General features: G+C 30.8%; 1 protein-coding gene across 1 annotated transcript; it reads left to right on the plus strand.

The window, feature by feature from the left end:
* Window positions 1–1,081: 1,081 nt before the first annotated feature.
* ND-18 (NADH:ubiquinone oxidoreductase subunit 18) lies at window positions 1,082–2,758 on the plus strand. The gene is made up of 3 exons (XM_018446130.1): window positions 1,082–1,240; window positions 1,615–1,938; window positions 2,451–2,758. Exons 1-3 carry the CDS (start codon window positions 1,182–1,184, stop codon window positions 2,626–2,628), a joined length of 561 nt encoding a protein of 186 aa, XP_018301632.1. The 5' UTR covers window positions 1,082–1,181; the 3' UTR covers window positions 2,629–2,758.
* Window positions 2,759–11,815: the final 9,057 nt, after the last annotated feature.

The following is an 11,815-nucleotide window of genomic DNA, read 5'->3' on the forward strand; positions in this document are numbered from 1 at the left end:
GAGAAGGAGCAAATGACATTGGGCATGCGTACGTTCGTCCAGCATTCACTGATACAAGGATAGCTCAATCTCTCTCTCTCTCTCTCTCCCCTCCCTTTCTCTTTCTTTCATTCCGTATAGCGATCGATCGAACTCTTACGATGCACGGATGCTATTCCTTGGTGAAAAGCCAAAATGACTTGTACTTAAAGGGATGCTGGACTGATCAAATTATTACATACGGCATTACAGTCGTACAAAAATCTCCAAATTGACTATGACGGAATCAAAAATCCTTTTACAGGATTAAAATAGACGCAAAATTAGGCGGTGGTGCAGTGCACTTTATATTAAAACTGAAAAAAAATTAGAAACTTATTCAACTTTTTTATACATATTATTATACACATATAATATATAATAATATATACATATATTAACATACAGTGATGGTCATGAAAATGGAGACATGTACCATATATAAAAATTTAGAAAATAGTTATTTTACCCATCTATCTTCACTTGCTGGTTATTTTATTATTATTTTTAAATATTAATTTTCATATATTTTTGTATATTACACGGTTTTTTAGAACACTATTAATAGTCTGATCTTAGTATGAATCTCGCGCAATATTTCGCGCGAAATTTGATTGGCTGCTCCAATATTCAGTCACCATTATGCGCAATGGTACACTGTCTTTTTACATCACCATATTCTTTGGTGTCGAGTGTCAGCATGAAAAGGCACCTTTAGATTTGCCGACAGTTTGAAAATATTCTGTCTTTTGACTATGGCTGTGTTCCAAAATTCATTGCCAGTGCTGAAAATGTATAGTATACGTAACGTAAACTGTAGATTTTCAGCACTGGCAGTGAATTTTAGAACACAGCCTAATCACAATCCACGCAAAATTCAAATCAGCTGTCTTAACCAAACTGTATCTATACTCTCTAAATTCTTTCGAATGAAATTTCACTCCGAAAGAATGAACATTTTAAATAGGAATGTTGATTCTTTCATATACCTTAATAAAAGCACAGACTATTATACCTTACTTGTAGTTCTTGGTTAAAGGTGTCACCACTGTTTGACAATCAGTATGAAGTTTGCTACAGGCGATCCGTGTTTATATAGTCAAAGATTCTGATCAGCTGTTTCGCATCGATTTGTCATTTGTCGTATTTTTGCAAACGGAATAATGGCATCTTCTGCGTTACTGCAACAATGTGCAAGTGGAATTAGTAGGAATAGTCTTAGGTATTTTGCTTTATTAATTTTTTGGACAAGTGATAAAAATAAACATAACCTCGAAATTTATATAACAAATCTATTAAATCCGCGTTCAATTATTATCATCATTAAATATATGGTTTTAATGTATAAAAAATTTAAGTTGCTATTTCCTATGATTTCTTGATATTATGTAATGCAAAAAAGTGAATTGCAATTTTATATGGAGTTGGAGAACTAACACCAACACCAACTCTAAATTGTCACAATTACAATATTTCTATATTTTACTTTTGCATTAAAATTAAAATATAATTACTAGGAACGTAATATTAGTTTGTAAGTTATTATTTAACAAACGAGCTTATGATTTACAAGTTCTAAAGAAGCTCTGTATGCAGATTGAGTAGGTTATTTTCAAGTAAAGGCACAGACATACAAAAGAAACCCGACATAGCGGAGCGCAAAAGTCTCCAAGAAACTATACGGTCACCAGAGGAGGCCAAGTATCTGCAAGCTTTAAGAGGTTCAATTACCATAACATCCGATGAGGATATTGGTTATGTATCTGGTGTTCCTGAGGAACATATCAAAACACGCAAAGTACGGATATATCAACCTGCCAAGAGCGCTATGCAATCAGGGACGAATAACATTCACTTTTGGCAAATGGACTTTGATACACGCGAACGCTGGGAGAATCCATTGATGGGTTGGACTTCTAGGTAAATGTTAATGTTTATGTTAATGTTTTATGTATGTAAAGTGTTAATATTCGTAAGTAAATCTGAAAGATTTTAAAAAGTGATTCTTTACATTAATTCAAAATAAAAACTATATATCTGAAATATATAATTTCTAAGATATCTGCTTATTCGTCCCTGTTTAAATAAAAAACTAATGTATGTGTACGGCTCCAAAAGATGACCCTTGAAACGTACACAAAGTTTCATCAAAATAATCCGAATAATTTTCAAAATTTTTGAAAAAAATTTTTCTTCAACTTTGACATCTTTACATCTAACAGTAAGTCATTTTGGATATATGGCCATATGAAGTTTTATTTAATATGGCAAATCATCCTTTAAAATTTTTAGAGTGCCTTAAGAGCCACTCTCTTATATAAAGTTATACAAATCAAGATATATATATATATATGAATCACTTATGGTGGTTCTGATATTAAGTATAGCGATGCATAATATATATAATACTAATATTTATATTTTTGATGCAGTGGAGATCCTATGTCAAACATAAAAGTTGATTTCGCGACGAAGGAGGAGGCGATTGCACATTGCAAAAAGATGGGATGGGATTATTATGTGCAAAAGCCGAATGTTAGTCAGCCGAAACCTCGTAGTTACGGTAGCAACTTCTCTTGGAATAAACGTACTAGAGTTTCAACTAAATAATCCACTTATTTAAGCTATCGTAATTTCATACAATAGCAACGATAAGTGCATCGCTAACTGTAGTCATCTAAAAAAATTCTGTAACAAATAAATATGTATCATAATGCCAATAAATGTATATATGTTTAGCGCAACGTATTTCAGTTTAAATTTGATATGTATCTTTTTTGCCTACTGCTTGAATTAAATAAACATTAAGTAAATAAATTCACATTTTGGCATGTATGTTACTTGTTCTAGTTATATTAATGTAATATCGTGGTTATTTTTGAATCTATATGATTATCTAAGTTTGAGGAAGATTATGGGTGAAAACAGTGACATGCTCCAGCGAAGACAACAACAGTCTGATAACATTTTAACATTTCTAATTATATTTCGTTTGTGTTATTTATAATTATATACTACAATATTGTTAACAACGTTCTGCATTGACAAGTTTGCGCGCCTTCGTGTCAGGCGGAGCGAAATGAGAAGTTATCATACAGTACGCGTTTGAATTCATTATTCAATTCATTATTCATATTCAAAATTATCGAAGATCATGTTAGAACATCTTGATGTATCGCATAAAAAATGCGAATCTCCCTTCGAGCTCATCGCATCGATGCATCCTATTTTGCATTCTCGCTATGGTCAACTAAGTTCTCTTCTGTCTAAAGGACATATGCAATTATTACTGTCCTTTCCAACCAATTATGCTAGATATAAAATTGGAGAAAAAAAGGCTCAGATGTTTACAGCTTGTTAGCATAAGTATATTGACACCAACGTTAGAAGTTAAAAAAAATTGACGATATTTTGAATATATATCATGATAACGAATAAGAGGATAATATAATTTCTCTGGTTTAACTTTACAAACAAACTTTCACTCGAAAGAGATTATCTTTATAAAAAAATTTTTTAGAACTTTTTTATTATCAACGGCAAATGATGAGTCGGTTTATATTGAAACATCGTCGTGATCTGGAAAGGAGCAGAAAATTGCTGTTATGAAATTAGTTGACCGAGGCCGTTGCTGCAAACGGACCCTTAATTGTTTATAATTAAGACATAAAGCGAAGGAAAGAACGTGCGCAATCGTATCTCATGAGAGCGGAATATAAGAAATAGCTTACGATGTTATCGCAGAAAGTATAGCAATAAGATAGCAATAAGAAAATTGTAAGGACAAAAACAAGTTGTCGTTGAAGATTGTGGAAAGAATCCTCAAGAGAGGCGTTAATACATCGTTAAATCGTGTAAAACATTTTACAGTGTCTATTAATCTTCAAGTATTTTGTCCTGCGAGAAACAGGATAAATTAGAGGAAATATCAGTGAAATTCATTCGGAGTAATTAAATTTTAAATCGCTAATTTAGAAACCGTTCTCGCAGCTGAATTTCCTTTAATTTATCCCATTTACTTTGCAGCGAAGATAGTCTCCCTTTATCCCTTTAAAACATATTTTGGCCGTGTTTCGCAGAAATCAGCGCTTGATAAATATTTTACGCCAATTGGATTATTTTTAGATCTAGAGGAATAGTCCAATTTCAGCGAAGAAATCCAATATCGAGCTACAAAGTAAATTCTGCTGAACGCAGCCAATGTTTTTTAGTATGGAACGACAATATTGCTGTCGATATTATTAATTGAACTATAAAATATTTTATAAGCTCATGAGCTCAATATTAAGTTTTCCTCGTGCGGATTTTCTTTTTTTATCGTGTCTCTTGAAACAATTTTCATAATGAGTCTCTTTCATAGACTGAGAAAAAATGTACTAAATTTTAATAAATATTCCTTTGAATAGTCCTAGCGGAATATTTACTAAATGCAAATACATAGATATTTATTAGATACAAGGACCATTAGTTTGATTCAACTATTATTTTTTTTTATTTATCTAAATATTTATTTACCGTAAGTAAATATTGCGTTAGGATTTAAAGAAATATTTATTAAAAATTAAATTTTTTCTCAGTACGGAATAATTTTTGTTTATTCCTACGAATTAAAACAAATTGTTTAATATTCTCGTTTTTCATTTAATTATAATCGTTAAATATAATTATTTTATAACTATGTATAAATAGCTACATATTATTTCTATCTTTTTTTGCGTTCCTTTCTAACAAAATATAATTCCGATTAAGGCGTCAAAAGTTAGTTCTCTCTTCCCATTATGTTAATTCTTTCTTCTCATTATGTTCTCAAATCTCGAGATTTATATAAAAATAAAAAAAAATATTACAAAAGAATTTAACAAAAATATTACAAACGAATTTTGAAGTTAATTATTCAGTAAATGAAAATGGATTGAAATGGATTCAAATGGATTCAAATTTTCAGAAATACGCATTCGCGAATGTTAAAATGAATCCTTTTCAATTCGAATGCATTTTGATTCATTTATATTTGAAATTGGATGACATTCCATCTCGCTTACTGGGCCAGTTATTAATTATTAGAAACCATTCGTTTTTATATGGAAAATCAAAAGTCCAAGTTCGTTCACATAAATTGAAGTCCTTTCTTTTAAAAATTTACTTACTTTTCCGCAAAGTCGCATCTCTGAGACGATATCGTGAACCTATGATCAAGAACAATAGATTAATTTTTTAACGAATGTACCTAATATAATGTCTCATATTTTGAAGGAACAACCATGATGTAAGAAGACCAGGTGAACCAATTTCAAGGAGGATAAGCAGTCATCTAAAGTAATGACGACATTTGTGATCAAATTGGTCAGGAATTTTATAACTAAGCTAATATAAAGCTGCTATTAGAAATTTGTTACTAATTAGAAATTTGCCTCAAATTATTCAGCTGTCATTATGCACAACATTACACCTGGCCTTTTTACATCATGAAAGTAGCCGCGTCGTGACTACTTTTATTGAGCAGCTCTTTACTCATTTCTTGCAGAGAGACCTTGCGCTTACGTCTCAATCAGATACTTTAAAGACACTAACGGCTTATATGTATATATTTGCCCTGTGCAATTATGTTAATTGAATATACAAGTTATCTATATATATAAACTTGCGATAGAGAGATCATTCCCTTGTCTCACGATTTTGGAGCTCGGCGACAGGTAAAGGTTCCCGACCTCAAGCAAAAAATAGATGAAAGAAAAATTGATACGACAAAATATAAAGCAAAGCTTTCCCTGCGAATCTTTTCTCTCTTTTTCTCTTGCACACGGAATATAATCCTATAAGTTATTGTGATACAAACCGCTGTCTCACTTTATATGCATATGTATATACATGTATAGTAATTATTGTATGTAGTACATTTTACATTTACATACACATATAAAATATATTATATAAGTCGTTCGATAAGTGTAATATCGTATTTCGTTCTCCAAAGGATTTTGAAGAACGAAATTTATTAACTTAATTAATAATTAATTCAATACATTTATTAATTTAATGCAAAATGTAATCACTATTTCATTTTACTACTGTCTACCATCTTAAATTCAATTTTACAATTCTATTTCGATATGTTACAACATGTCTAATATAGAATTATAAGAAAACTAGAGATAAAAATTATTCAATTTTTTCGTCCTATTGTTTCTTTACAAAACCTGAGATAAAAAGTACTACTTGGATATCTAATGTGAGATAAATAAATGGATCTACTTGGCAGTCTGTGACTTCCATTATTTGTATGTTCTGTAAGCGACGACGCAGCTAAAATATTTTTTATCAGATCTAATCGTTCCATATAGCGCATTATATTTTTCCAGGAGCTCTTTGGTTGTTTTTCTTGGGAGCAAAATAAGAAAAAGAAACTTAATTTTTTCTATTTTTAATACTCTCTCAAATAATCACAACTATTTATGAATATCAATGAAAGATATTATCAACAGTTGGATATTTGCAAATCTATATATGATTATATATATTTAACTTAAGCAGTAATAGTCTCTTTAGTAATAAAAATTTATTGGATTATGTCAATAATTCCGTGTGGTTTTTGTCGATAAACAGTTTTTATAAGCGCTCTGAAAAGCTCTAAGCACCAGTCTATATTTTAGAAACGCATAGTAATTGACAGGTGATTTTAATATGCATTTAAAAAAGACAGCATGAAGATTGGTTGTGCTTTGTGTGTTTTGCGTTATTTTAAAGATGGCAAGGATACGGTCAATGCTACAAATGCATTGAAACATGATTGGTCAATTCGTAAAATTTTTTCTTCTGATTGTCAATCAAATACTTCAAATTATTTATAGTGAAATTTTGATTGCACCTCAAAACGAGTATTTTAAACATATGCTTCATTTAGGAACGGTTGTTCCATCTTCGGATAAATTATATTATAATTCATCCAATGAATAAACAAAAGAGCAAGAGTAAGAGCAAAGAGAGTAAGAAAATAAAAGAGTGAGTTGAAGTTTATTGAAAGGTGGAACAACCGAGCTTTAAAAAAAATCGCAAGAAAAAAAAATTATTGGTCAATCTAATATTAACATCTAATGAATGTGTTATTTTCTGATATTTTTATATATCTTGCTTTTGACTTCTTTTATCATCATTTTTTATATTATTATAAACAGTTTGACATTTTCTTCTGTAAATCTATCAAAATAAAATAGCTGTTTTATTTTTTATATTTTTTAATTACATTCATCAATATCCTTTTAATTTTGAAGAAAAAAATAAAATAACTTTTATTTTAATAGATATACAGGTAAAAGTGTCCAACTATTTATAGTATTATAAAAAGTAATGATAAAAGAAATTAAAGGCAAGACGATAAAAATATCAGAAAGTAATAGATTGATTAGATGATGTAAATATTGGATCTATAAGAATATTGAATAAAAAGTAGGAGTCTCTATTTAAAACTTTTAAGTTTCAAAGTTGATTTTGAGAACTTCTCCACATTTGCTCAAGGTCAAATGGGTACAATTGACGTATTTGTTGGAAACCTACAACTTCTGTATAAAACATTTTTCTAATAAAAAAATAATTTCTAAGACAATTAATCGTTTCGGAACTTTTGGCATGCGTTGTATATGTTAGTGAGTATATATACCTATATGCAGATTTAAGCGTAACATAATTATTCATCCGCGCACATATGCAGAAATGCGATCGGAAAGACTAGTCGTAGAGTTCTAATTATATGCGAGGCATGATCTCTCCTGCACAAGGGCGAAGTCACCCCCGCGTGATTGTACAGTTCGCTATAGGAAAATGCGGCTCCCCGAAAGAGCGGTGGTTGATATACGTATGTCGATCTGGCCTGTTCTATTGTGACGAGACAGTATATTTCGTAGTTTTCCTCGTTTTACCTATGCATATATCTACAAGCACGTATGCGGGTTACATTCGAGGCAAGAATCGCGCGTCTCAGAAAACGCTTTACTGCATAAAGTTGTATACAATCTCGACGCGCCTATTCTCCTTGATGGAAATAAATCGTTGAAGTTGTTAAAATCAGGTCTATATAATCAGGTCTATATAACCGAAGCTTAGACAAGGAAATCCAAATTCCCTCTTGGAAAAATTGTACACAATTTTAGTGCCGCTTGTCATAAGACTCTGATCTGAGCGAATTAAATTGGTCAAGTTGTGAGGATTTCAAATCTATGCGCATGATCGACGAATATATGCACATACATATGCTTAGAAGGTTAGAGGCTTATTACGTAACTCTTAATGAATGTAACGATATCGTTACAGTCATTAAAAGTTACAGAATAGACTTAGAATAGAATAGAATTAATTCATTTCGTTCTGCGTCCATCTTTTTGCGTAGCTACCATCATAGATCCTAGCCATAATTGATTCCGTGCTTGATTATTGTTGATGATTATCTTTTCTCATTACATTGTTTTATTGTACACAACTTTTCTTCTTTCCTTCTTTATGTGTTTCTTTCTATTTGTGATGTTATTATCCTAAAGGTTCCAAAGTTTAAACTAATTCAAATATTGAATTTTCCTATCTAATTCATTCAATATATTTATATACAGAGTGTCCCAAAGTTAAATGTCAAAACTTTGGGAGCGTGTAGGGGATTGATAAACTAAGATACCATCTTAGAAAGAAAGGAACTCGCTTTAATGTGAACACACTTTATAGAACAGAATAAAGCAGAACAGAACGGAACGTAAGAGAAACGTAGAATATTAACTATATATATATATATATATTGGAAAAAGAAAAAGCAGAAAGATGGCTTTTTTGGAGTTTCCCTAAAAATAAAGTGTCTTTAACCTGGGAATGCTTTTAGTTTTTGAATAATTTTTACATCTCAGTAGCAAGAAAATAAAGCTCAAAGTCCTGACAAAACTCTTATTCCATAATATTTTTAAGAATTTTTATATTTTAAATCTATGAAGATTTCTGAAAAAAATACCTTAAATTTCTTCAGATTTTGTAAATTTCCTTCGGAAATTATGGAATGAGAAATTTTAAACATCATATTAAAAGTGTAGTATTTTCAAAGATTTAAATATTTTCACCATATGATTCTTTGTAATAAAAATACAAATAAAAGTATAGGTAATATAATATTTTCGCTATTTAAAACATCTGATAGAAGAATATTCTTCATATTTCGTTGTATAACAACATCGATTATTCTTGAAAATATTAAGAATAAATATTAAGATTTTAACCTATTAGAAGCTATGTTTTCTGGTATAACCAGTTTCTGACAAGTTGAAATCTTAATACTTATTCTTGTTCCTAATATTTTTTCCATTGTGCGCAGCCCCTTAAAGTCGGTAACTTGTAACGGTAACTAATTATTTTATGAAACAAAGAAACTGTAACTTTAAGGACAGAATCCATTAACGTTGCTCAATCTTTGAGATGGTCTTGAGCTAGTGCTTAAGATATCATGAACTAATCAGAGAGTCGTCCCAAGCAGAATAACAAGTCATTGTGATATTAAAATGATGTCAATATGACTCTGAAGTGATAATTAAATTCATTTTTCAATTCAATTTTCGATTTATTTTAATGTCATTTTGACGTTATCGTGACTTGTCGTTTTGCTCGGGGCACATTAGCATCTTAAAACACACACACACATTACTTGAGACGATCTTGAGATTAAGAACGGACTATGCATACCGGCCCTAAAATAAAGAACTCCGACGCGATTGTTTTACTGATAAAATGTGACTCATCGACATATCTTTATATACTATTACATCAATGTCTCACGCACACATATACAGAAATTTTTTTAGAACAATAGCATCAGACATCTATTAATTAGACGTCTAATAAGGGAAGACTATGTTTACTGTATATCAACTTATACTATCTTTTGCCGCTGTTCGATTTCTATTTTCTCTAAGCTTTTTAGTAAGTTCAGTTTTTTATGACTCTAAGATTAACAGTCTCTTACGCTTCAATCCTTTATAAATGTGGCTAGGATGAGAATTGAAATAAAAAATCGAGATATATGTTGGATAAAGATTGAAACTGAACTTAGGACCTGTCGATTACGAATTAATCGTTTTCACGTGGAGCCATTCGTCACCAATACATATGAAACGAAAACAAATATTAGAAAAAGCAAAAAATATACAAAAATGCTGTTTTTTTAAACAATTTGTAAACTTTTGGGTACTCTCTCGTATAAGAACATTATTCCCTTTTCTTTTAATTTGAAAAGATTGGAAGGCCCACTTTTCAGTCTTACAATCTTTTTAAATCAATTGCAAAAAAAGTAGTTTCGAATATTTGAATTAACAGTTACGTACCCAAAAAAATATTATGTCGTTTAGCGATTCCGTATTAATGTCAAAGGATTTTTTATTTATATATGACCTCTCTCTCTCTCTCTCTCTCTCTCTCTCTCTCTCTCTTTCTCAAAAAGATCTCTACAATTAAATAGGGGAATTTCGTATAATCATAAGGTGCTGGATTTAAGATTGCAATCCTCGTCTTGTATGTACTGACATGCACGCATAGCTACGATACACGTAAATGAAAAACTTCTAATAAATAAGCGTGCCGCTATTATAGTATCTTATATATATCCTCTTATTTCAAAAGGCTGTTCGAGTTATTATAATAGAATTTTCTGTACAAATTTATTTTTGATCATAATAAACTTATGTGTCCTCATTTTTATAGATAAATACATGCGCCTGATTCATGTAAGATTTTTTGCTTAGAGGAAATGCTAAAAGGAATTCCTTGCTTATCGGCAGAATATCTTTTTTGGGTGTGGCGAACAAATATCTAATTAAGGCCTGTTCTTTATCACTGCATTGGACTGCACTAAAACTTTCTTTTTTAGTTTGACCAAACTTCAAATATACATCTATTTCATTTTAAATAAAAATGTATACTAGTTTAGCTATAAATAGTAAACCTATAGAAACATATATTACAAAGAGCGCGTGATGCAACTTTACGCAATAAGAATTTGCAATGCAACGCATGAACTCTTTTTTTAATATCTTTTTTTAATATGTAATTATTTGTCATTATTAAGATAGTACACTCACGAGAGAGACAATATCATTCAAAAGTTAGGGCTATGGCATGCACAAAAAAATTAAGGCAGTAAGACGTATTAACAGTAAGGAAATCAACATGTTGATTGGCTACTGCTTACGTTATGATCTTACGGACTCTACTGTGATTGGTTAATTCGCTTATTGCGTACGTTTTACTGTTTAGGTTTTTTTTGTGTGCCATTAGCCTTTATATCGCGCGCTTATTGGCGATATCCCCATTCCCGCCAATGAGAGAAAACTTTTGATTGCGCCTCTTCAAGGCTGCACGCACATGCGGAAAGAAAATGAATACAAATAGACGCAGACTAATGCCGGTGTTGCCAGATGCTCATTGGCCGTTTCCTCCATTCCCTCCAATCGCCTCTACATGTCGAACAAAATCGAAAATTGCATTCTTTTCGTAGCTATATTTTCCGACTAAACGGTAAAAAATTATGAAATTTTTCACAATATTCGTTTCATATTCCTTCATCATGCTCGTTTTTTATTAACATCTTATTGCTAGTTTAGGCCCTACAAAAATAAATGACATTTTCATGAACTTTGTACGGACGACACGTATAAAAAGTGCAACTTTTAATTGCTTATCTTAGTATTGAAATGGTTAATCTCATTGTAATTGCACAAGCGTGTCAAAGTCTTCTAGTACAATATATAGTTCCAATTTTTAAAAATTCTGTTTTCAATTC

This window comes from Mycetomoellerius zeteki, unplaced genomic scaffold, assembly GCF_001594055.1.
Source record: "Mycetomoellerius zeteki isolate Tzet28-1 unplaced genomic scaffold, Tzet1.0 scaffold174, whole genome shotgun sequence".
Lineage (NCBI taxonomy): Eukaryota > Metazoa > Arthropoda > Insecta > Hymenoptera > Formicidae > Mycetomoellerius > Mycetomoellerius zeteki.